We start from the raw sequence: 27757 nt of genomic DNA on the forward strand, positions 1-27757 counted from the left end.
GTCATCCTCTGCTATGTAGTGGGTTCAAAACCACCTTGGGGTATGCAGGACTTTCTTACAAAAAAATGAATACAAAAAAAGCAATGAGAGTTAGTATACTAGATTTGAAAGAAAAGGCAAAAAGCAATACAAAAAGGAAAGATATAGATTTAATGAGTAATTTAAAAATAAATAAAGTCTGGTAACCATGAGTATGATTTTGAACTAAATGGGGAAGCCCAAGATGAGTTATTGGCCACCACAAAGTCTTCTCATGAAGCAAACATTACCCTGAACTCAAAACTGTGTCTCAAGATGAATCCTCAGGCTTTGTTCACATCAGGGCCACTTGCTGTAGATCTGACTCTGTTTTGGTCATTTCTACACAAGAAGCAAAGGGCTCTCACTCTATCCAGGAGCTAGGAGCAGGGGAAGGGCTGGACACAGCTTCATCAAAATTGCTCTGTCCTCTGCGCATATCAGTTCTGCATCTGACTTGGGTTCCAGTGACTGCGTCAGAGGCACAGCCCATGCAGCGGAAGGTCCACCCTCAGCTAGCCTCACAGTCATCGGGAACATAACAGTTCAATCCCTGAACTAAGGGAATTTTTTCATGTCAATTTGGGAAGGAGAAAGTAGTGATTTTTTAAAAAGTACTTACAAAGTCTACCATTCTCGGAAAACTAGCAAGTCCAAGTTCTATGATGTTAAAGAATAACTTCCTAGAACATTCCTGATTCGTTCACTCTGTTTGAGATAATGCCTTGATGTTATTCCAAAGCACCTGTGGATTTCAGGGGCCAAGTAGAGCGGCCACAAAAGAGCATGCCTATTACATAAAGGGCATGTTTTTTCCTAAGTATGTCCATTACACTTTTTAATAATAAAAACAGCATAGTTCTCCTGTGATTCATTTCTTCGGCTTCCAAAAATATCAGATATACCTAAAATGCTGTTTTGTGGAAATAAGCACATCTGTTATGAATAAATTGCCCCAGTGGTAGTGTTAATGACCATACTTGTGCACGATATACCCCCAAGGGCAGAAGCATGGAACAGAACCTCTGTATCCTCTCCTGATAGATGGGCAAGGTTTGACATCCGAGGACCTCTGCAGCTAGGACTGAGCTGAGCCCCAGCAAGGCTGTTCCAAAGCTTTAGAGCAATAACGTTGGTAAAAGATATCAGTGAAGACTTCCCCTAATAGGACTGCCTTACCAGGCCACAGGGGAAGAGGACACACTTAGTCCTGATGCTACTTGATAAGCTGGAGTGGATGGGAAAGGGGGAGCTCCCCTTTTCTGAGGAATTGGGGAGGGGAATGGGGTAGATGGAGGGAGGGTGGGGCTGGGAGATGAGGAGGGGCAGGACTGTGACCAGGATGTAAAGTGAATGAATGAATGAATGAATGAATGAATGAAATAAAGTTATCAGTGAAGACAGAGCAAAGGTTGAAAGCAAATCAGAAATGCCAGGTGTTTAAATCCGATAGAGTTTGGACTGGAACCTAAAGGGAGAGCTACCTTCAGGGTCCTTGGGATGCTGTAGGTCCTTCTAGAAGAACAACTAAAGAGACCCAAGATACATGGAGGCAGCGTCTTTAGATCAGCCACTGGCATCAGTTAGCAACTGTTGGGTTTCATGGCGTGCATTCAAGGTCTGTGCAATGATGAAACCTTCAGAAGAAAAGAGACAGTTGACTCGCCCTAAAGCAATCATTCTGCACCTCGACTGCACGTTAGACTCACCTGGGGGGACTTTTAAAACTCCACATGCCCAAGTCGCATCCCAAAGCAATTAAGGCAGTGTCTCACAGGTTGGAATTCAGGCATTGCTATAACTTAAGGTTGCCCATGGGGCCACTTTACAGCAAGACTGAGAATGGATGGTTTGAAGTGAGATGTTTACCGAAGTACTTTTGGCTCATTTTAGCTACTTAAGTATTGTACACACACATTCATAATAACTCACCAACCCACTGCAGTTGTACTTGAGCATGCTTGTACTCAAGTTACACTACAGAGTTTGTGCAGACACTCAAGGAGTTGTGCGTCCCTCTAAGGATTCAATGCACATCACCAAATCCTGGAACCTCTAACCAAGAGCTCATGTTGCCACTCTGAGACCACAGGACAGAGATTGGATGTGCACAGGTATATATGTGCATTTTTCAGGGTTCATTTGTTCTCTCTCTCTCTCTCTCTCTCTCTCTCTCTCTCTCTCTCTCTCTGTCTCTCTGTGTGTGTGTCTCTCTCTCTTTCTCTCTCTCTCTCTCTCCTCTCTCTTGTTGGCCTCAAACTCAGAGATCCATCTGCCTCAGCTTTCCAAGTACTGAGATAAAAAAACCAATGCCACCACACCCAGAAAAAAATATAGGCTGTCATTGTAAGAACTTTTTTTACCTTTAATTGCCCTACTAATCCTTGCCCCACTCAGCCATTGTTCAGATTACATGTGTTCATTCTTGGTCACATGGAAACAAACTATTGGGGCTGGAAAGATGGCTTATTTGGTAAAATGCTTCTCACATAAGCATGAAGACCCGAGTTCAGATCCCTAGCAGTTATGTAAAAGTCAAGCACAGTGGTGCACATCTGTGATCCTAGAGTTCATGAGATAGAGACGTGCACCTACATATCTACATATGAATGAGCACATACATATCACACACACAGGCACACATGTGTGCATGCACTTTTTTTAATGTGGATATTTAAATGTATTTCACAGAAAGATTATAGACACACAAGCAAAATGACCCCTAGGTCAGGTGGTAAGCAGTTGTAAACTACATTTTTACAACCTGAATAAAGGTTCTGCTGCTCATGTAAATTTCAAAAATTCTACCAGAAATAAAAACAGCAGTCTCAAGTTTGTATTCTTAACAAAGGAAGGGCTCAGTCGTGCCTGTAATGTTTTCATAACTTTGATTATGAATGGATGCTTTTTCCAAAGTTGATTCCTAAATCGACTCTTAAGATAAAAAGGGGAAGAAAAAATTTCAAAACATATCACTGTGGTCCAAATCCGGGAGCAAACCATCACATTTTTTGTGGTTATACTGTTTATATCTAGAAAGTAGGACTGAGTCACTGTGTCATTGCGAAATCAGTAAAATGAAATCACATGATAGGAACCTCTCTCTTTCCTAGTTCACGGTCTTATTTTTAGTGATGTTGTATGTCCTTTTAAAACTAGTTCCTTTAGGGCTGGAGAAATGGCTCAGCGGTTAAGCGGCCCTGGCTTTAATTTCCAACACCCACATGGTGGCTCACAACCATCTGTAGGCCGGGTTGCAAGGATCTCCACAGGGCTCCTGAAACTCTGCTGGCAGCAGGCATGCATGCATGCAGTCCATGTACCATGTACATACAGTAACACAAATACATAAAGACAGTAAAACAATGCCTTTATCACACATTTGTCATTTTCTCTGTATGCTTATTTTACTCTATTACATCTAGGTTATAAGCTCATGTCTCTACATTTTAGAAGTTATCTGCAAATACAGCCCAAGGACATCTTAAAACTCAACTGAATAGGCGCGCACAGTACATTAGCTACAGAGAAAACAGACAGCACATTTGTACCAATGCAGTCATCAAGTGTGCTCTCTACAGTTCTCTACATTGTGAAGCTTTCATGTAAACAAATACCAAATGGAAATGCAGGTAACCAAGCAAGTTTCCCTTAGTCTGACCCTTTCCCATGCCAACCTTAACCAAGGTATCCTAGAGATTGTAACTGTGGACTGTGGGTGAGATGGTAGCATTAACTGTTTCCTCTCCTGCACCTAAGTTTATCACACACACACACACACACACACACACACACACACACACACACACACACACATTCCTGTGTATCCTTGGCTGTCCTGGACTCGATTTGTAAACCAGACTGGCCTTGGACTCACAGCAATCTGCCTGCCTCTGCCTGGGATTATACGAGGCGTGCACCACCACGCCCCGCTATCACCCACTTCTCTTATGTGTGGATGTCTCTCTCTCTCTCCATCTCCCCCACCCCACCCCCAATGGAACATCTTGTCAATATGCTAGAAAACTCTAAGGCTCAGGCAGATCAAACAACCTAACTAGGAAGTTTATGGGGAGCCAAGCCAGGACCAACTCAGATCTCCAAATTTAAATCCACTGTACCTTTTCACTTAATGGAACATATCAAATAGCATTACTCCCAGAAAAATAATTCCATTTACATTGCTAGCATTGAAGCTGAAATTACCCTTGTGGACAAGCTTCAATGCCTTTATTTTAAGTAAAGAAGATAAATATTTATACACATGTATCATATAAACATTTATGAACATTAACTGCACATAATTATTAAGTATATTAAATATACTTAACTTATTTTGCATTGTCATTAGAAATATACCTCCAAAATATATCCTGTGTTAATCTCTTATAACATTAAACAATCAAACAAATAAATGAATACACAAAAAGATCTGTATAAAGGAAAAAGATCAGGGAAAGGAACAAGAGAGGATGTCTCAAAAACAGTGAATAAAACCCAACACTTTATGTGGCTTCTCTAATCCACAGCACACGCCTCATACTCCACTGTCAGTTGTATTAAAGGAAACAGTCAGATATTACATACAAAGTCTTGAATTACATAACTCTAGTCCCTTATTATAGAAAATCATCACTGGCTCTACAGTTAGCTCAAGAAAGATATTTAATTAATTTCATTGGTCCAGGAGGAAAATTTTACATGCTAAAGGTGGGTTCTAAGCATCAGGTATTCTGAGAGATGCCTTCAGGAGTTAATTTGACAATGGGAGCAGATTCATGAAGAAATAACCAGGCAAAGAACCCTCACCCTCACCTCTTCTCTTATTTTTTTTTCTAGAACTGCTTAACGATAAGAATATATATATACTCATTGCAGTATTCACTTTAAGTATGTTTCATCCAATAATGGGTTATAAGAAACAAAGAAGAGAAGAAGAGGCTGGGCATGGTGGCACACGCCTTTAATCCCAGCACTTGGGAGGCAGAGGCAGGTGGATCGTTGTGAGTTCGAGGCCAGCCTGGTCTACAAAGTGAGTCTAGGACAGCCAAGGCTAAGACAGAGAAACCCTGTCTCAAAAAACCAAAAAAAAAAAAAAAGAAGAAGAAGAAGAAGTATTTTCAAGTCTTTCATTTATTGGATTGCGATACGCTTGAGCTTAACATACCATCTCCAAAGGATGCTTTATGGGGGACTAAATAAGCTTGTCAGTGATGGCAAAGAGCATGGGAAATGTTAGATGAGAGGAAACAGTTACTATTTAATGAATGCCTAGGTTTGTTCAATGGAAAGAAAATTCAAGTGTGTGTGTGTGTGTGTGTGTGTGTGTGTGTGTGTGTGTATGTGTCTATTTCCATTTTTTTCTTTTAACTTGGCATGTCAAATTGGTTCCTATTTTTATTTCTTGAGAAAATAACATGTTTGGCTGTTATTTACTAAAACCACATGTGCGCCTTAGCGTGTGCACACACGCTAGTGTTCTGTTTTGCCTTTCTGATTCACTGTCTGGCTCGTGCATACCATAATTACCCACATTCATGCACGTATCACGGTCTCTGCAATCACAGGCAACACGGCTGATGCAGAAACTCCCGACTGGGGTGTGAGCAGAAGAAGCTTGCCACGATCCTGGCCGATTGGATCACCAGTCTCCACTTTGAAGTCTGAACTGGCCACTTGAAATATGTGGCCTCCAAAATTCTGCATTTTTTCCTGTCTCCTGGCAACCTCATGTATTTGTCCTCTGGCTTCCACATCCCTGCCCAAAGGTCTGCTGCTGTTTTAGGGTTTAAACCAACAAATGGCCAAGTAGTCTGGGTTTGAACAATCAGAATGGTTGAAGGCCTTCCCTGTCTCTGTTTACACAGACAGGAACAGGACTGCTTCTCTGCTCAGATGGGAAAGCATGGTTCTTTCCTTGTGAGGACAGACCTCCAGGAGTTTGGATACCATCAGCTCCATCTTCCTCAGGGTTTAACAAAGATGAGTTGATGCTGGGGCAGGGAGATGGGGTGGGGAGCCAGAGGGATTTGGACAGTAGCAGAGGCAAAGTGCTATTGGTGTGAAAGCTCCTCATGGGATCCAGGCACTCTGTCCTTGCATCTGAACTCTGATGGCCAACTGCTGCAGAGGTCACCTGTAGGCGTCACCGGGAGATGTCACCCTGTAGATTTCACCTCTAATCACAGAGCACTGCTCCCTATTCACAGTCTCTCCAGACCGCAGCAGCGCTGTACTTTCCTTAATCCTCCACAGCCCCTCTCCACTCCTGTCTCCCACTCCTGCTCTGCATTTCAAGAGGTGTGACCTTTGCCTCTGACTGAGACCACCTCTCACTAACAGAGTTGATATAAAGGACAGCTTTCTTTCTGCCAGGATGCTCTGATCTGAGCACTGTGGGCACACTGGGGCGGATCACTGCTATGGGACTATTGTGTATCAAGACATCAGCAGCCTCTTTTTAGCCTTTCCCAGCTAAATGCCAGTAAACCACCCACCCTTCCCCTTTGTAGCAAGCAACAATAGTTCTGGAAGTTGCTCAATGTCTCCCGGGGAGCAAACTCACCCCCAGTGGAGAATCCCTCTGTTAGGAAAGAAACTAACATTTATTTGGAAACTCTGATATGGCAGATGTGTGCTAGATGTTTTGTGTAACCTGTCAATCATGCTTTGGAGTCTGACCCCATTTCTGTAGATTAGAAGCCAGGGAAAGGCGGTGAGTTTTGTTGCTGCTGCTCTTATTGGTTATTTTGTTTTCTTATTTTCTCATAGCCAACAATGAGAAAGTTGAACTTATTCCTAGGGAAAAAAATCCTTATTTTTAGTGTATTTACTCTATAATGTAGCTGTATATTTTCCGTCTTCCCCTAAATCATAGGTATCTAAATTGAAATTTTAACAGAAGTGTAAAAAGCCAGTAATTACTATTTGGCTAGGGTTTATTTATCTGACTTGAATTTTTCCCTTTTTTATTCCTCTAACATTGGAATGGGGCCAAATTATATTGAATTTCTTATTCCTGCTTGTTTTAGGCATGGAGGGCCATCTCTCAGCTATCCCCCATCACTTGTTCACGTGCAGGCCCCTTGAATAGCCACTTTCCTGCTGTTATTCCTTTGTGTTCATACAACATCTTTAAGATTTTTGGCTTATGATCTTCCAACCAACTCAACACAATGTCTCTCAATCTCATTGGACAATGCAAAAAGCAGTAACCCAACTAACACATAAAATAATAATAATAATAATAATAATAATAATAATAATAATAATAATAATATTGTTGTTGTTAGTATTAGAAATTATTTACAAGCTTGGGAATATATTGAAATTTCAGACATTTCATGTATAACTTCTGCTCTCATCGTTAGGAAACCATAAATGTTTTTGCTTTTGAAACCATTATTAGTTATTGTTTTTCTCTGTTGTTTGTATATTATAGTGGCATTATGAATCAAGATGGGCTCGGCTGGAAAACTAACAACCATATGTGTCACTGTCCAAAAGAAAGATATTGTGTTTCATATTTAAGCTTCATCTCCAGGGATAATATTTCCAAAATTTCAGGATATTTCTTTCTTTAAAACAAAAGTTATAATGAATATATGTCAAAGGGTTTGTGGCTTTTGTTTTCTAAAATAATTATTGGTATGTAGATCAGGCTGACCTTCAATTTATGAACCTCCTGCCTCCTCCTCAGAACTGGGATTATGGCTATTTGCCAAGATCCTTGGCTCCCAGATGCGCTTTGGTGTTGGTTGGTTGGTTGGCTGGTTGGTTGGTTGGTTGGTTTTGTTCCCTTGAGGGAACCAGCCAAATAATCAAGCTAGTGTGAAGATTTTTTTTTCAGAGAAATATTAGACTTAGAATCATTGAAAGAATGACTAGTTGGTTAAGAGCATTATATTTGAACTGGCTAACACCCTACAGGGCAACAAAACCATAATTTAGAGGGTTGTTTTTCACATAAACCCGAAGGCATTTGCATTCTACTGGCCACACTCATTCTATCTCCCAAAGTCATTTGCATTTCCGTAGACTCTTCAGGTTAGTGTCTGCTTCCACAGAAGCATGAATTAACCTCTGGGGGCAAGGGGAGGGGCTGTGAAAACTGAACAAAGCTCGCGTGAACTCACAGAGACTGAAGCAGCAAGCATGGGCCTACATGGGTCGGCACCAGGTCCCCTTCATTTGTGCTGTAGCTTTCAGGTTAGCACTTTCATGGGAGTGCCGAATGTGAGAATCAGTAGGTCTCTGGTTCTTGTGCCTTCCCTTGGGACTCCATTATTTTTCTGTTGGCTTGTCTGTTCCAACTTCAAAATGAGGCTTTCTGTTTTATCTTATGATCTTTTATTTTTTTTCATGTTTTGTTGTTATCTTAGAAGCCTGTTCTTTTTGAATGAGAGACAGAAAGGGAGTGGACCCAAACGTGAGAGGAAGTAGGGAGGAAACAGGAGAAGTAGAGGGAGGGGAAACTGTATTCCAATTATATTGTATGAGCAAAGAGTATCTGTTTAATAAAAGGGGAAAATAAAATATAAAAATATTCTTTTAAAAAGCAGATGTTACATTTAGCTCAGTGACAGAGCCTTGCCTGGCATACCTGTATTTTTCAGACTGTAAGACACGCTTTTCCCTCCAAAAGTGGGGGGAAATTAGGGTCAGGTGCATCTTATGGTCTGAAAAATACAGTATATGAAGCCTTGGGTTCCACCCATCACTACATGAACAAAACTAAACACTTTGTCTAAAAAATTATCCTTGATTACCTGTTTGCCATTTGACATTAGGAAGAATTGTTTTTGAGGTTGAAAAAGTAACACAAAGCCATCCTAGAAAGTTTTGAAAAGTGCTAAATTTAAGAAAAGAGAAGAAATCCTCAAACCACTACTAAGCAAATCTCAATAACAGTTAACATTCATAGTTTCTTACATTTTTTTCTAAAATTTTGACAGTGGTATTTTTATTGTAAAAAGGAAAATTGATTATCTATTTCCCTGTTTTCTTCTTACTACCATATTTATAGTATTATCTAATTAAAATGTTAACACAATGGTGGATCACACCTCTAGTACCAGTACTACTGGGGTGCAGACAGAAGTTTGAGAAGTTCTAGGCTACTTAGAAAGTTTCAGTGCAGCCTGGTAAACCCAGCAAAACTTTTCCTTACAGAGAGAGGGGTGGGGGAGGGAGAGGGAGAAAGGGGCAGGAAGGGGGAGCAGGAGAAAGAAGAGAAGAAGAAAAGGAGGGAGGGAGAGAGGTAAAGGAAGTCTCATGAGTATTTTAATGATCTGGCAATTTATATGCCATGAGTCTTTTAACCATGTTTTCTAACTTTCTACCATTTACTATATTAAATATTTTAGGCTACAAAGTATATATAATAATATATTAACCAATCACATAACTATGGCATAATTAAATAATATAAAGTTTGGTCTCCCAGGCCAAAATATATTCCTCTGGAAAGATAATTACTATACTGTTGCTTTGTAACATAACTTTTCCTGAAGAGATATAACATGTTTAGTGACCCCGTCTAGAGAGTCCACCATAGACAAAAGTATGGATACCACCAAAGTCCAACTTGGTGAACTGATGAGTTTTATTGAGGTTACTTATAGGAGCAGAAATGACTCAAAGACAGCTACCTAACCAAGGCCCATCCCAGCATTGGCAACAGCTCATAAAAACTAGAAAACTGGAACATATTGAGCAGGCTGCAAGCAGCTGGATGATGTTGGAGAATGTTCCTTCCGAGTGACTCTGATCCAAACCTTTTACAGGCAGGTCAGCTGGTCTGGGCGTCTTCTAGGCATGTGGTGTGGTCTCAGAGCCTTCTTTACAGATTGGCTTGTCTGAGAGTGACTCTCAGAAGCTTTATGGGTTGCTGTGGGAGGGAGGAGCCTAGTGAATCTTCTCAGATTCAGGGACTTCCTAATGTTATTTTGAGTTGCTTGTTTCCCTGCTTAAAGAGCTTCCCTGCAGGGTAGAATTTTTAGATCTGGAAGAAAACTGTTAACCTAGATAGATAAATGGGCGGATAGATAGATAGATAGATAGATAGATAGACAGACAGACAGACAGACAGACATATGTAAAGCATAGCTGGTGCAATGGTGCACACCTATAATTCCAGCACTCTGGGAGGCAGAGGCAGGCGGATCTCTGTGAGTTCGAGGCCAACATAGTCTACAAAGCAACTCCAGGACACCCAAGGCTACACAGAGAAATCCTGTCTCGAATCCTGGCTCCCAAAGTGTAAAACATCTAATCTGGTGACACAATCCTGTAATTCCAGCTATTTGGGAGGCTCAGATAAGGCCAAAATGGGATGCAGGATGAATAAATGGTCAACCTGAGCAATTTAGTGAGACCCTGCCATTAAATTCAAAATTGAAGCCACTAGAAAACACTTCCTCTTAGCTCGTAGGTTGCACTTGGCTTTGACACTCTGCCTTACTTTTTTGGCCTGGCTTTTCTCAGTGCATCTAAGCCAGTGGCCAACAAAACCCCAGGGAATCTGCCTATCTGCACCTCTCCTGGCAACTGTTCTGGGATTAAAGGCATGCGTTGCCACTGGCAGGGGCAGGAGATTTGAAGGAAGGCCTTCTCGCTGTGTAGCCAGCACTTTCACCCAGGGAGCCACCTCAGCCTTATATTTCCTAGAGAGTAACCCTTTGTAATATACATTGCAGTGATGTCCTCAGGGCACAGCAGTAATTGCTTTCCTTTTGTTAAGTGTGTGCGGCCTCTTATTCGGTTGGTTGGTTTTTCTTGTTGCTGGTGTTTGAGATAGGGTCTGGTTTTGTATCCCGAGCTTGCTTTATAGTCAGAGTCCTCCTTCAGTCTCTGAGCGCTGGGACTTTAGGCTGCCACACCTGGATTGAAAATGTCTTTTTGAAGAGACATCTTCAATTTTAGATAAAATAAATCTAACCAAGCAGCACTTGACTGTAAATGTAATTATTGAGCTCGGGGAACTTGGAAGAGAACAAGAGAGAAAAAGAATCTCTTTCATGCATACACAAAAGAAAGTCTTTCTTCATCGGGTAGGGGTAGCAGAATGTTTGCACTTTTCTCTAAGACTTTTCAGGACAGTAGTTGGCTGTCCTGAGCAGCTAAACAGCATATCCGGTTGTGCAACCTATTGTTCTATAGTGCAGAAAGTAGTACTGTTGTGGCCAGTGCTGCCCGAAGGCATGCATATGATATTAATGAAGTGTTACTTTGCTTTGACAAGTTTACAGGCGTCTCTCTTCTGAGCCAGCTGACGTAATTCAAAGTGAGGAAAAGACCCTCCCACTTGGCATTTGCTAACTGACTGTGATGGGCTCCTCTGCCTCGCCTGAAGTACTCCTGGAATCAAGAGAGAGCCCTTGACATCTGAAGAACTTTAGAAAGTCATGAAGTCATACTGACTAAGATTACACATTTCAAAGCAGCAGGGAGAACTGTAGCCCGTGGTGTGCTCCTGCTCCGCACGGCTCGGCCACCTTTAGCTGGTACCTAGTTCTTGAGCCTGTAGACTGTTTCCCCGGAGTTCTGCACACGGTTGGAACTGGTCTGGCATGCTTGACAGGCACCTGGTGTCTTCTCAGACTCAATGCAGTATTCCCGGGGTAAGCAGGCAGGAGTGAGGGCGGGGGGGGGGGGGGGGGGGAGGGAAGAAGGGGCTCTCCATATGAACTGTGTGCTTTAGAGAGAAATGGAAATGTACCGTATTTTTAATGAACCCAAGCTACAATCGTGCTAGCTGCTTTATTGTGTTTTAAAAAAAATGTTGTCATTGCCAGAAATATCATATGCATTGTGTTTATTTGAATACTGAGGTGGGTTAAGCAGTTAAAACAGTAACTCTCATTTTAATCTCAATCTTGCTGAGATTCCGTTAGTAGCTAGGGGAGGTAACTAGGGTCGGGAAAACTTGACAGAGAAGGAGACTGGTTTTCTGGCTGCAAGCAGGCACTTGTTGCAAATCACTCTGACAGCTTGGGCACTGTGCTTTTGGCTTCTTTCTTTTTGTGACTTTTCCATATAAATCAGGGTTTTTTGGCTTCGATTGTTGCAAATTAAGATTGTATTGCAGTTTATTATTTTTTTTAATTCTGAATTTATGAAGTCTAGACAGGAGAATCTAACCTTTAAAATACTTGAAAGAACAGAGCTTTACCATCCAAAGACTGCTAGAATCTTTAGATTGAGAACATTTACAGAAAACATCATATATTATTAATGACATTTAAAGCATGTTTTTATAATAGTCATCAATTTGTTATGCATCAGCTGCATCAATATAAGATTAGGAATAATGATATCTGTGTTTAAGGAGAACTTTCAGGAAAATCATATTATTTATTATATTATTTTTCTTTTTCTGAGGAAAGCTTTAGAAAAAACAGTGCCAACAATTAAATTAGTGCTTATAAATATTAATCTGAGGTCATAAATACATGTTAGCGGGATGTTCAACTGTTTTATAATTAGTTAAATCCAGAGTGTCTTAAGAGTATTTTTTAGATTTCCTGGATGTTTCAACCTACAGTGCTACTAGCTTGAGAGGGAAAAATAGATACTAAGACAACAGTGGTGTGGTAGTCATTTGTTCCTGACTCTGTCACGTAAGACTATTAGCAGAACTAGTAAAGCTGAGGGCACCTGGCTTAATTCCATGTGGCTCATGACTAGATTTCATTTTATGTTTTCTAAAGATACAGAACTTTCTTCGTGTGTTGTCACACATTCAGCTTTGCATGCAGGCTGGGACTGTAGCTCAGTGGTAGATCCTTTGCTTACCTTGCACAAGGTACTGGGTTTGGTCCTCAAGGCTCAAAGTAAAATTGTCTGAACTGTAGTTATGGCTGACAACGTACTCAGTAATCACGAAGGGTTTCTGGATGTTAGAAACTTGATACATTTGCCAATTTGTAAATTAGTTTATTTATTCGCTTTACATCTCAATCATAGCCACCTCCTTCCTCTCCTCCTGGTCCCATCCTCCCTCCCTCCCTGGTCCCTCCCACCCCTCCCTCCCCCCCCCGCCCCCTCCCCGCCTCACAAAAAGGGAGCATCTACCCCACTACCCATCCCAGCACTTCAAGGACCATGTACGGACTGGGCCCAGGCCCCCTACACATTTGTCAAATTTTAAAATGTGTGTGATATAGAAATGGGTCGGTGCCTGTTTAGTTCTCCCTGTTTTCAGTGAAATTTGGGGTAATTACTCCCGGTAAGTTTGCTTGCTTTCTAAGAGTATTATCAGAAGTAAAATAGCTGCTTTTTTTTTTTTCCTACAGAGAGATGTTAATTAAGAACACGTAGAGCCCACAATCTGAATTCTAAGTGCATTCCACCGATGGTTTTGAGTCATTTCAGGAGAGAAACTGGGCACAATGATGCTGTAGTTACTTAACAGCAGTGGTAATCTGCCTGAGTCTAGATGACTAGTTTATCCTCTGTTCATCTTACTCCTGTCTTGAAGTACTGAGGAATCTGATTGAGGAGGTTTGTTCTTTTAGACTTCTTTCCCCGATCCCAGGCTTTCTGTTCCCTTTGTCCTGCCTGGCTAGTACCCTTTTTAGGTTTCTGTCATTTGGTTGGGGGTGGGCTGGGGGGAACATATTTTCATGTAGTCCAGGCTAGCCTAAAACTAATTATCTTCATGTTGCAGCCTCCCCAATGCTGGGATAACAGGCAAGCATAACCACACCCCACTTGCTTATTTTTGAGGCAGGGCCTTACTGCTTTGTGCTCCTTGGTCTTAAACTCATGACGCCCTTGCCTCAGTTGCTTGAGCACTGGAAATTAAAGGTCTATGTCTAGTTTCTTTCTTATGTACTTTGTCCCTGTGCTTGAAAAAGACTCATAAAAGAGTCTTATCAAAGCTTTCTTCTGTCTTGTTTAGCACTTTTAATCTAGCCTTCCACAACTTTCTCTAGTGATGTCAACACTTTTTCTCTCAAGAGTAGACAGTTACATGGAGAAGTTTTTGATAGATGTGTAGACATGTATGTCATTACATGCTTCTGTGCATGTATTAAAGAATAGCTTTTGAGACTGTCAAATAAACTACATGGTATTTATTTTTGCTTTAATCCATGTATGACTTTTCATGTTATATCTGTTTTTAACTGAAGTTATTTCAAATCCCAACTACAAGAGAACATGTTGGAAAAGTCATTTAGTTTTCATCTTCCACTGAAATCAAATTGGTAAATCAGTGCAATTTTAGAGACACTTTTCAATACCAAATACAAACAAATGTATGTGGCTCCCTCAGATCCAAGCACCTGCTGCTTCTCATGCACTCCAGGATTGTTGACTCATGAGTTGCTTGAGAGTCATTTATTCCATAGCTGCAGTTGTGTGTGTGTGTGTGTGTGTGTGTGTGTAAAGGGGTCATCCATCCTGTGCTACCTATCACTCCCTCCCTTATTTCCTTAAGACAGGATTTCTCACTGAGCAGGAAGCCAGGCTAGCAGGCTGCAAGTCCAAGTGACCCTCTTGTACTCATTTCCCCACAATGTCAGGGTCACAGGCACACAACTGCACCCAGCTTTATCCTACTAGGATCCAAGCTCAAGTCCCCATACTTAGGTAGCCGTGCTCTTACCCACAGAGGAGCCATCACTCTAATTCCAGTGTATTTGTTTTAAACGTGGAAAATGAATTTAGTTTAATTTTAATATTTTTAAACCTCTCCAATGCTCTAAGAGGTTGAAAAAACCCAGAGTTGAAACAACATTCTCTCTGTCTCTCTCTCTCTCTGTCTCTCTCTCTGTCTGTCTCTGTCTCTCTGTCTCTCTGTCTCTCTCTCTGTCTCTGTCTGTCTGTCTGTCTGTCTGTCTCTCTGTCTCTCTCTCTCTCTCTCTCTGTGTGTGTGTGTGTGTGTGTGTGTGTGTGTGTGTGTGTGTGTCTTCTCCCAGACATTATATCCCAACAGCAGCAGTTTCTCCTCCCCCCATTCCCCAAGTCCTTCTCCCCCGGATTCATTCCTCCTGTTTCCTTCAGAAAACAGCAGGCCTTCCAAGGATATCATCCGAACACAGCATAACCTACAATAAGACTAGGCACAAGCCCACATTTCAAGCTAAGATGAGTTAACACAGTCAAGCTAAAATGAGTAGGCAAGGAGTCAGAGCCACCTCCTACTCCTATTGTTTGAGTACCACAAGAAGACCAGAGACAGTATTCTTAAAGCCCATCAGCGTAGCTGCTTCTCCTTAAGGCCCAGGAAATATTTGAAGAAAGCATATTCAATAAAAAAATATCATTTTTGTTCCATTTTGTTTTTTATACCAGAGCAGGCATTTCTGTGGCGTGCAACCCCAGGAGACTGAAATCCCCGTCTCAGATTTAGGCTTGTGGCTGTTTTTGTGATTTAGTTTAATGAGGTTGGATGTTCAATAAAAATACTTGGAAGGCTTCTCCAAAGGCCAAGTTCCACATCGGAAGGTTTTGTGTACCCAGCCCAGCTTAGCTTCCAGGCTTTTACAGTGGGCTGTGAATAATTTATGCTAATTTGACTTTTGGGTATTTTTGAAAAGAGGTTGTGTAAGTCCTCAAATACAACAGTGCAAAAAAGTAACTTTCGTGTGGTGGCCAAGAATATTAATCACCTGCATATGACACATACCAACAACTGAGTGAAGTTAGCTGCACTCCTGCAGGTGAGAAACTTACCTCGTGCTTTGCCAACAAGATAAAAAGAAATATTCACAAGTACGCAAATACTAAGGAACAAAAAGCCATGAATTTTCATAGTATAGACATGACAATTTAGAGACCACTTGGGATACAAATCAGCTGAAGATTTAGAAGTTGTAGAATTCACTTTAATGGAACATGTTTGCCGAGTGGCAACAATTACTGAGTCAATTTGCCAACCGCCCCTTTAGGATGATTTAATTAAGACACATATGTTTCTCATTGTAGCCAAAGAGAGAAACCCAACATGGCTATGTGGCCTCAATTTGAGCTTAGTAAAAGTTGATACTTTTAAGAGACCTCAATGCTATTGTTTCTTTGTGTTCCTAGGAAAGATGCTGATTTGCAGGACTATGAGCTAGGCGGTCTGGACTTCTCATGAGAACTTCCAGTTCACCGTTCCTGTGTGACTTTTAGAGGGTGGGATATTGTCGCTGGGACAGCTAATTGGCAGAGATATTGTGGAGAGCTGTTTATTTAAAGAGACTCCTCCAAAAGCAGTTTTTACCATACTGTGGATTAATAATCCTTCCCAAATTAATAAAAGAAAGCATGTGTGGATAGCAGCAACTCTTTTGTTAACTTGGTGTGTGCTTAGGGCGGATCAAATAGATGTTGTTTTGATTTCTACAGCCAAGTAGAACACTTGACCTCTCTGGGACAGTTTTCCCCATCTTGTGACATAAACTTGACATTCCAAATGTGAAAGCTAGGCACGGCTGTGCACGCCGGGGATGCCAGCATTCGAAGCAGCTGAGGCAAGGGGACTGCACAGCTGGTCTTAAGACCGAGAGTTTCCTTACTTAGGAAGAGCTAATGCAGATCACCTAATAAACCTCATATGAAGATCAACTCAGAATTGAAACCTATTTTTACTCCCCTCTAACAAGCCATTAGTAACACTGTGTTTCATTGTCTGTGGCGACCAATCAGAAATAAGGAGCCAATCACTTTCGTTTATTGTCACAACATATCTGTTTTTCAGAAAATAAGAACATAGACACATTCCCACAGGGAATGTGGATAAATGTAAAGATATGTCTGCAATAATCACTTCTATTCTGTTTCTTCTCTTCCCCTCCCCCACATGGAGAAAAAGGCTCTAGTGATCAGATTTCTCAACAAAATCTATTTTCTTGGCTTTTGTTTATAATCAGTGATAGGGCTACATAATATATTCTACCCCACCAGTATCCAGGGGGATTGTAGATCTAAAGAAAATTCTGTGAGAAAGCAAGCATTGTTAAACAGGAAAGATGTTTAAAGAGCCCACTTCTTTAGTGTCCTTGCTGTATGTGTCCTGTGCCATACCTCATTGGTCCACATGGACATTGACTTATTCCTTAAATCTCTTTATTCACACTTTTAATTAGATGAAAAAAAATAAACTTTAAACCATACTGGGGAAAATATAAAGTATTTTTCACAACTTTCTTGAGAACATATCTTGTCCTGTTATAATTTTTTCATATTGTATAAGGTCCTCACAAGCTGAGAGAAGTAATTTGCAACCCAGTAAAGTTGCATAATTTCCCCTGTCCCTAATGTAGCACAGAGAAAAGAAGATGACTGAACTTGAGTCTAATACAAAATCAAATTCTAAATTGCCAAATTATGAAAAAATATATATAATTTAAAAATTGATGGTCATATTTCTTTCAGAATCACAAGCCCCTGTTAAAATGTGGAAATGTGCAAGATGCATTTGGCTGATTCATTCAGTAGGTCAGCACATTAAAGTCGCTGACAGTTTATACATAGCTAAAAGCTATAGGTGGAGATGGGGCCAGAGAAAAGGCTAGCAATGCTTGCTACTGTTGCAGGGGTGCTGGGTTCAGTTTCCAGCACCCACATGGCAACTTAGTAATTCGTTTCCACAGGATCTGACACATTCATTCTTCTGGCCTCTTCAGGCACCGAGCACACACAGGGTATGTAAACATACATACATGCAAACACTCGTGCATATAGTTTAAAGAATTAAGATGATTATGCCTTGAAAATTCCAGTCTTGCCTTGGGATTTCAGCTCTTTTCCTCTCCTGATTTCCCAGGGTCAGTTTGGAACTTTCTGAAAAGGATAGGTGCCCTTGGGGGCTAGCCTCTGACCAATGCTGCTTTTATACCCTGCTGACTGTTCCTTTTAGTATGCCATAGAGTTCTCATTGTAGTTTATTCTTTCCCTGATAAAAGGTAACACGTCCTTGTTTGATATTCAGGTTAGCCTCCAGATGACATAGTCAAGGTGCTTTCTACACATCCCATTGTAGGCTTCTGGGTAAAGCAGGAAATACATGACACCTGGTCTTGCTTATTGTTGTAACACCAGGGAACAAGGCTGCTCTCTCTCACCGGGCTGTGGAAATAAAGAATGTCAGCGTCAAGTGAATGCTCTCACACAGTGGAATTCGGCCAGTGCCAATATCACAGAAGGACAATGAAGTAGGGAACAGTAGGATTGGTTCTTGGGACAGGAGAGAATAACCAGTAGTAATCTGTGCCTGAGCCGCAAGTGCATGGTTTAAAAGCATTCCTGGGGCTTCGGAACTCAGAAGCCCCACTCACTTTCATGTCCTACCTGCCGTGCCTTTGGAGAAGTTTTTGTTTTACTACATTCAAAGATTTTCAAAATGCATACTACTTAGTCTACTGCTGGAATACAGGACGCTACATGGAGTCAGTTGCAGAATTGTTTTAGGCATAATACATGAAATGTGCCTATCGCATTGCATAGTCTATGATGGTCTACCTAAGGTAGAAGGCTTTACAAGGAAGATTTGGCACACTGGAAGTCACTGGCGAGTATATTGGATTTTTCTCACTAAGCCAAATGAAGGATAATAACCAGCTATCATAAACATTCGGGACGGGATATCAGAGTGTGCTCTGAATTTATCAGATATCCTATGCCCTTGCCATTGTTGTGAATTACACGACTGTATGATGTTGTGTGCTGTTTTCATGAATATGTGTGGGCATGGGTTAAAAAGGTACAGGGGTGTGTGTGTGTGTGTGTGTGTGTGTGTGTGTGTGTGTGTGTGTGTAACATAGAGAAAGAGAGAAAGAAAGAGAGAGGGGGGGGAGGGAGGGAAGGAGGACAACAGCTCATTCACGTTTTCGTTTTATTTTGGTTTGTTTTTCATCTTTTGAAACAGTGTCTTTCATTGGCCTAGAACTTCCTGAGTAGCTGGCTGGTCAGTGAGCCCTAGGAAACTGCCTGTCCCTGTATGTCTCTAACATGGATTACATTGTGTATGAACTCTACTAACTGAACTATCTCTCCAGCCCATATTTATAGGGTATTTTAATGAACTTATTTTTCTTAGTGAAATGTTTTAAGTCGTGTGGCAATAGGAAAGTATGACATTTTCTATAAAATTAATGAAAGAGAAACCTTAGAATCTTTTTGTGTAGAAAATGTAACTTCTAGACAATAATATGACTTTTATTTTAATTTTAGATGATGGTATATTTTAAAATAAAATTTGAACTTCAAAATTGTATGTGGCTTTTTATATAAAATCTAAACTTTTCATGGACTTTAAGAAATTTTACTTAGGAGCATGGATCTTCTCAAGTGTTCTTAGATCACTATCGTTGATCATATCTTTATGTTTATTTATTTATTTGTCTATTTATTTATTTATATTGTGTGTGAGTGCGTGAGTGTGGACATGTGTGTTGATCGTTGTGATGTCATGGCAGGAGACAACTTTCTGGTCAAGTCCTTCTTTCACCGTGTGGGTTCTCTGGTTGGAACTGAGGTCATCAGGTCTGGCAGTTGGCACTTACTGAGCCATCCCACTGGATTCAGTATCTTTATAAACTACGCATTCAAATGTTGCCTTTCTCCTCATCTGTGGTGATTCAGCATATGATACACATCAAAATAAAGCGGTCCACCAAACTAATTGGAGGAAAGAAGAAAGCAAATATCTGATAAGCGAGAATGCAGTGTATAGGGGATTAGTGACCATTCTGCATTCATTGAAATCTAGCTTGCGAATACAAATTTTTCTTTCCAGCTCAGCTCTTACACTTTTGCTGCTCTCTGGCAGGAGAGAGCTCACTGATAACCTTGTGCATCTGAGAATCCCTGGGCAGGCTATTCACTCCGATGATAGTCAATATCTGTTTCTTTGATGTGAAAATGCTTTGAGCAAAGCTTTGTATTTCTAGGGTAAATAACAGGCTTCCTAGGCATAGCTCAAATCTATATTCTAGTTTATCTTTGGGATTCTTTTGATACATAAAAGTGTGAGCAAGTGTAGGGCTAGAAAGATGGCTGAGCTCTTTCTGCAACCCTTAGGATCTGAGTTCAAATCCTCTTTACTCATGTAAAAAGCTGAGTGTGGCTGTACACAACTCTAACCCCAGAACTGGGGGGTATGGAGTCATAAAGATTTTGTGGTCTTGATGGCCACCAGCCAAGCTACAGTTTCAGTGAGAGACCATGTTTTAAGGGAGTGAGGTGGAGAGTGAGAGAGCAAAGCATCTGACATCATCCTCTGGCTTCCACCATGAGCAACCCAAAGGTCTACTCCCATACAAATATGTATATACACACATACACAATAAAACTTAAAAATATATAAGCAGCTGTCTAGAGCTCTACCCAAGTGGTAGAGCTCTTGCCTTACACAGGCAAGAGACTTGGTTCAGTCCCAGCAGTGTAATAATAATAATAATAATAATAATAATAATAATAATAATAATAATAATAATAATAATCTAGAGCAGGCTTAAGTAGTTGAATGGACAATTATCCACCATATATAAGAGTCAAGTTCTTTATTTTAAAATTTGAAGTAGTGATAATAGTCTGCTGTGGACCTTGAAGGTCCAATATACTATGAAAACTTTGAAATAAGAACATTAGCTGATATTAAAGTTAATCATTGGGCAAATACTTGCTAAGGATCCCTGTGTCTGTCCTTTTCCTCCTAATCTGAGCTGTTTCCTTGCCAGCTTGATAACATGGACATAGCCCCCTTTCTCCCGATAACACTCTCAGTAAGGTCCCATGCAGAGCTGCCCAGCCTTTGCCATTGTGATATAATGCATTTCTAGCTCTCCCATAGTACTTGCTCTCATGGGCTGCAGACTGGACTCTAGTCATCTTTCCCACCTTAGTGCCCCAGTTCAGAAGGCTGTAGGAGTCTTTCTGGGGAGAGAAAAAGAGCGCTTGATCCAACACACTTGTGTGCAGGCGTAAGGCCAGATGGAAGTGCCCTAGTCAGCTGTTTAGGATTCCGCTGAGGACACAGGAGAGGTTAGAAGGAAGCTAAGGTGATTGTGTATTTTGTTGTGGTTGTTCTGTTTATTTCTTTACAGGTGGCTGGGGGGCGTTTTTAGGACAGTATCGTGACACACTAGAGCAAAGGCCCAAGAACAGAGTCATGGGGAACAGATGAGAACTAAGGCAGTAAGGAGCTAGAGGTACCTGCCCTGGAACATTCTGAAAATAGGTTCATTAGCTGCACGGGGTATGCAGACCAGCAAGGTTCTGCACATTAAAATATGACACAGCTATTGAGCCATGTGGGGTTTCTTTCTTTAGAAGTCACTTTTCAGGGTGCTTAATGTCCTATTTCAAATGCCTCTTGGTGGTCTTTCTAGATCTGTAGTTGTTGAATATGGAGATTTTTATTTCATAAATGTTTCTTGTAAGTTTTCTTTTCCAAAAATAAACCATGGCAGGAAAAAAAAATCATTTCTAAGCTCAAAACCTCTTTCTGAAAATGAGGTTTCATAAGGGTTGTTTTACACATGTCTCATTCTTGGGATAACAAGTGAGGTCATATGGACAATTGTAAAACTTGAATAAATGTAATTTCTCTCAGGTTTTTTTTTTTAATGCTGTGAAAGAGCCTCTCTTAAGTGTTCAACTCACAGAGTCAACCAGAAAGGTCATGGTGGAAGCCCAGCTGACCGTGCTTCCTACCACTGACCTGTCTCTCCTCTGAGGTGTCTGATTCAAATAAGAGCCAGTTTAAGTATGCCTAAAACAAAATGTATAAGGCTTACGTGAAGTCATGAGTGTCAGCACCACACAGATCCCAGGAGTTGTGACTACTGAGGTGTCGGCCCTACCCCATAGCTGCTATGCTACTTGGACACGCTGATTCTTCCTGGTGGGAGCCCTTGGGACAATAAGTTTGAGCCTCCACCCTACTTCTTTTGAAATGCCTGTGCCTACTTCACCTAAATCTTCCAAAAACTATTTAGCACTCACTTTACACTGCTCATTATAGACCCGCCCACCAGGAAGTCCAACCCCTGCCTCCCAGGGTGCCGCCTGCTCTGCACCTCCCTCATTAACACTGTTTTTTAAATTCCTCCAACCAGCCAAGTTCTTAGCATTTCCACAGCTTTTGCTGTTGGTTTGGGCTTGGATGTCCCAATCTTGTTTTAAATCATTTTGTTGTATGTGTGTGGATGTTTTGCCTGGATGTATGTCTGTGTACCATGCATGTGCTTGGTGCTTAAGAAGCTATTAGATCCTTGGAATTGGAGTTATATAGATGGTTATGAGCCACTATGTGGGTCCTGGGAATCAAGCCCAGGTCTTTGGAAGAACAGCAAGAGCTCATAATGGCTGAGCCATCTCTCCAGCTCCTGTTCCTCCAACCTTTCATGCACTGAGATGGCTTTTCCGTCATACCACCCAGCAGAGTAAATTCTGCTCATATGTATGTATTTGTATGTGTGATTGTGCTGGTATGGCCAAATCAGGTAATGTGGTAGTCAGACACATCTCTCTACAGAAGGACTGTCTCTAAGGCGGCATCTGCATGCAGATGCTGTGACACAAATATGGCCGTTGGTGGCAATACTTTCCCATTCTTGGTCAAATTCTAAATAAATGTTCAATTGATTTACATAGAAATTTTGTTTATAGAAAACTAGGTATATGTTATACCTAGGCCAAAGGCTTTCTGCCTTTGTATGAAATAAGATTAAAGTCTAAAATCCAATAATTGTATAATCTTCATTACTTTTCATGAGACACCCAATGGACTTGTGTACATATAGCCAGTCTGCAGCTACATTGGATGATTGTATACCATATGGTATGTTTGCATCCCTGCTGTTGTTTGAAAACACTCTGTAATACTCTTCTATTGCTGAGATAAGCACAGAGGTTTCAGCCGACTTCTGAAACACACCTTTTAGCCCTACCAGATATAAGCATCATTGAGGGCAAGAATCCCATTTGCCTTATCAACCATAGAAGCCTCAGTATCTAGGATAGTATCTTCATCAAGGTATTGAATGTCACGTGTTTAAGGCATTAATGGAGGAAATTTCCCAAGGAAATCCATGGGAGCAGTCAAGCATTTTCATTCAGTCAATAAATATTTACTGAGAAACTGCTATGTGCCAGGTGCTGTTAGGATACAACAGTGAATGAAACACATTCCTGTCCTAATGAGCTCGTCTCCCTCCTTGTGGGAAACAATCTTGTGACTACAATGTGACACCTGGATTTCCATAAAAGGTGATGATGATCTTGGCATGCAAAGTCTTCCTTAGTTCAGAATGCTTACTATATATAGTTTAGTCAACTGATTAGGAAGCAGAAAGCTGGCCAGGGACACAAAGCAACAGAAGGAAAGGGGAGTTGTGGCAAGAGATGGGAATTGTGCTTAAGAAACAAATAGCCATAGGAGCCTGAAAATAGCCTGGTTATTTATAGATTCTTTATATTTGTCAAAAATTTCAATTCACATCTTTTCTGTCATACACAATGTGCATGGCAGTATCAGAAATGCTTTAGATGTGTAGTGTGGTCCAGAAGGTGACTCAATTTTTTCGTCATTTGCTCTCTACCTGAATTTTGAGACAGTCTCTCACCAGACCTGGCCCTGAACAGTAAATACAGGGTTCTATCTGTCAGGGTATAAATATGCTTTAGATGACTTTCTTTTGTGCAATGTGTGTGTGTGTGTGTGCGTGTGTGTGTGTGTGTGTGTGTGTGTGTGTGTGCATGTATGTGCTTACATGGGAGTGTGTAGTGTGGTCCAGAAGGTGACTCAATTTTTTCCTCATTTGCTCTCTACCTGAATTTTGAGACAGTCTCTCACCAGACCTGGCCCTGAACAGTAAATACAGGGTTCTGTCCGTCAGGGTATAAATGTGCTCAGTGTTTGTATGTCAGTGTTGGGGATCCAAACTCGTGTCCTCCTGTTTACATGAGAAGCACTTTACTAACTCAGCCATCTCCCTGGGTCCCTGTGGGATTCCCCAAAGCCTTGTCTTAACCTCCCTCTTTTCTTTTGCCCACTGTGATAACCTATCTCTTTAAAGGTATGGTGACATTCGACCTTTACCTTTAATGTACTCAAGCCTTAAATATTCTGAAATTTTCTCCTATCCTATTCCTAGAACGTCAGTGCCTTGCAGTACATTTCACTATGGATGCTCCACCACCATTGTCAGATCTAAGTCAAAATGATTAACTGCTTTTTCCCAAACCAAGTTCCATTTCTAATTTCCATAGTAGTGCTACCACAGATTTATGCAGATATAGGTCAGTTTGTTTTTTAGTCAATGGACCATGAATATTTTACCCTGTTCATCTTCAATTGGAACTTGATTTTTTTTAGCAAATTTTTTAAACATATTTTTACTTCTTACCCATGATACCGCCCTCACCTCTTTAAAAGACTTACTATGTAGCCTTGACTGGCTTGGAATACAGACCAGACTGGCCTCAAACTCAGAGATATCTGGCCTTGAGAGTCTCACCAGAATATAAGGGATCAGATAAATACTTTTAATTACATTTTACTTACTTATTTTGTGAGGGTGTGAATATAAGTGAGCAAACACAGCCACAGTACACATATGGAGGTCAGAGTATACCTTGCAGCATCATTTCTGTCCTTTATCACCCAGGACCAAGGGATCAAACTCAGATTGTCAAACTTGGCAGCAAGTGTCTTTTCCTACTGAGCCTTCTGACTAGCTTTAAGGCACTTTTTAATAAAAATTTCCAACTTCCTTTGTTTTTATCTCACAATTATTTGATGGCCAGTTGTACATAAGTACAAGGGATTTGGGCTCTCTTAACTTGCTCTGACTTTTTTTCCTTCAAACAGGATGTGAGGTTGCACATCTTTTGCACACTGCCATACTTTCATCTCTTCAAACTCTTGAGTCTGTGCCATATTTGGCCAAATTATTTCTAATTTAAACATGATGGCTTCCTTGGAAGAAATCCTGTGTTTGAACTACAAGGATGTTTGGCAAGATTTTTGTCATAATTTTTTAAGGCTATAGAAAAATAAAGCCTTCTTTTGAAGTATTTCTTTGTATCATAATGTTGAGATAAAATGTAATATTGTGACATTCTTGGTATACACTACCTGAAACTTGACAGAGCCACATTCCTCCTTATTTAGGGCCCAATGTATCAACTATTCAAGGATTTTTTTTTGTACAGCCTTCCACACAAAATACTCATAATTTGAAACAGACACAGCTCAAGAAAGAAATACATGTCTTTGTTTAATCCTTAAAAAGAAATCTGGTTATCTGGCTCATGGAGATAATGAGAACCAGTAAATTATAAAATAGTTTACATTTATAAACTATGAGAACTAGTAAATTATAAAATAGTTTACATTTATAAACTAACACTTCAGGCTCCTTTAAATCCTTGGGCAGTCTTTTTACCCATTGAAATATTTCTTTCTTGTTCAGATCATTTTCCTGTCTACCTGGACTACTGAAATGTTGTGTAGTTCTGTGGAATTGTACAACAGTTCATGGGGATGACGTATGTGCAGGTGGGGGTGTGTACACACATATGGGGTTAATGAGGATCTGGGGTGTCTTTCTCTATTGCTCTCTGCCTTACTGCTTTGAGACAGCATCTCTTACTGAGACGTTTGCTGTGTGGGCCAGACTGGCTGACCGTCACACTTCCAAGGTCTTCTGTATCCACCCCTCATTGGTGCCTGACCTTTATATGGGTGTTAGGGATTTGAACTGAGATCCTCACACTTTCACATCAATTCTTCTTTTCCACTGAGCCATCTTCCTACCTCTGAGTTGTGGGAGCTTTTGACATGTAGTTCTAGATTGTGTGATTAGCCTACTTAGTAGGATCTTGGATGAAGATTCTAAGGTCCAGCATTTTCTTTAGTTGATTTTCCTGAGAGGGGGGAGAGAGAGAGAGAGAGAGAGAGAGAGAGAGAGAGAGAGAGAGAGAGAGAGAGAGAGAGAGAGAGAGAGAAAGACATACATGCACATATGCATCTGTGAAGGCCAGAGGTCAACCTTGAGTCTTGTTCCTTAGATGCCATCCACCTTGTTTTTTGAGACAAAAACTTAATGAAGAAGCTAAGTCTAATAAGGCAGTGACCTGTAAAGACCTACCCATCTGTACCTTCCCAGCACCATGCCACCACACCCAGTTCTTTTTATGTGGCTTCTGAGGATAGACTCCTTCTTCTAGCCTGAGTGGCCACACTACTGACTAAGCTCACAGAGTCCTGGGTAACTTATGCCTTGTAAGATTGATGTACTGCTCACTATAGTAGGAAGAGAGATGGCCTTCCTTTTAATAATTAGCTAAAATATTACATTAAAACCAATTATGACATCACATGCTTGTAGTCCCTGGAGGAGACTGAGGCTAAAGGATCACTTGAGCTCATGAATTCAAGCCCTATCTGGACAACACAGTGAAAACTGGGGGATTTGGTTGTTGTTGTTGTTGTTGTTTGCTTGCTTGCTTGTTTGTTTGTTAAAAGGGAAAGAAAAATTTATATTACATGGAATTGGTTTTGTCTTGTTTTCCTATTCATTTCTGGGACTGAGAGCCTATATTTAAAAACAGCAAAGCATAGGAGGCTAAAAGTCATCTGCGGAAGCAAGGGCTCTGTGTTAATGTTCTTTACTCTCATAAAGCCACTGCTTAACTTGGAAATGCATGAGATATGACAGTAATAGCAAACATTCTGTGGTGGCTTTTAAAAAAACTATTTAATTGACAAGTAGCATTCTATCTTTTTCTTTTCATCTATTCCATGTTTTTAAACTGTTTGGTTGAGTTCTTGTCTGGTTCACATGTGGCTCATGCAGAAATTTCAAACTATGTGAGATTCAGCCATCTGCTGTAAGCAGAAAAAAAAAGCACGTTGGAGGGTACACACAACTTTATGTGTCAGAGGCTGACTTTTCGTTGCCGTCCATCTTAATTTTTGAGGTAGGGTCTATCAATGAACCTGGGGCTCACTGTCTTGGTTAGGCGGGCTAGTCAGTGATCCCCTATGGTTTTCCCATCTCTAATCGTAACCCTTTCTTGGTGTATCTAGCACTAGAGTTACAGGCACTGGCTGCCAGACACGGGGTTGTGTTGTTATTGTTAGTTTGAATTATTGTTGAATATTTTAAATAATTCTTTGAGAATTTCACACAAAACATTTTGATTATATTTATTCCCTACTCTTTCCCTTAACTCTTCCCAGATCCATCCATCCCATCTCCCTACTCCCACTCAATTTTATGTCCTCTTTTTTTTTTTTAACTCATCAACTCCAATTTAGTTGCTTATACACATCTAAGTATGCAGCCATCCTTTGGATTATGATCAACCTGCCAGGATCCACACCCTTCAAGAAAACCAAACCACCATTCCCTCCTTTAGAAGCCATCACCTGTTCAAAGCTCCTTAGTTAGGAGTGGGAGCTCATGAGTCCCATCCTACTCCATGCTGAAAGGTTGACTGGCTTGAGCAGGTCTTATGCAGGCAACTACAGCTGCTATGAGTTCAAGAGTACAGCGGTCCCATTGTGGCCAGAAGACACAATTTTGCCCTGGTCCTCTGTGACCTCTAACTCTTATAGTCTTTCAGCCTGAGCCTTTGGAGTGGCCATGTGATACTGAAGTCCAATTTGTGGCTAAACACCCCACTGACAGTTACTCTCTGTACTTTGAGGAGCTCTGAGCTTCTGCATTGGACCACCAACCACTGCAAAAGAGAAACTTGTATAACTAGGCTTGAAAGATACACTAGTCTTTGG

General features: G+C 40.8%; 1 protein-coding gene across 13 annotated transcripts in view; it reads left to right on the top strand.

The window, feature by feature from the left end:
* Positions 1-27757, top strand: part of CACNB2 (calcium voltage-gated channel auxiliary subunit beta 2) — a 340356-nt gene that overhangs the window by 178491 nt on the left and 134108 nt on the right. The window contains exon 1 of one of the 13 annotated variants that reach the window (XM_084782562.1): positions 11405-11639. The exons of the other annotated variants lie outside the window; for them this stretch is intronic. Within the exon in view, the coding sequence (XP_084638688.1) occupies positions 11589-11639 (51 nt within the window). The 5' untranslated portion in view covers positions 11405-11588. Of the gene's footprint in view, positions 1-11404; positions 11640-27757 lie in introns of those variants that run through there. 13 annotated transcript variants of the gene reach the window in all.

Source organism: Acomys minous (assembly GCF_964271855.1).
Source record: "Acomys minous genome assembly, chromosome: 5".
Classification (NCBI taxonomy): Eukaryota; Metazoa; Chordata; class Mammalia; order Rodentia; family Muridae; genus Acomys; species Acomys minous.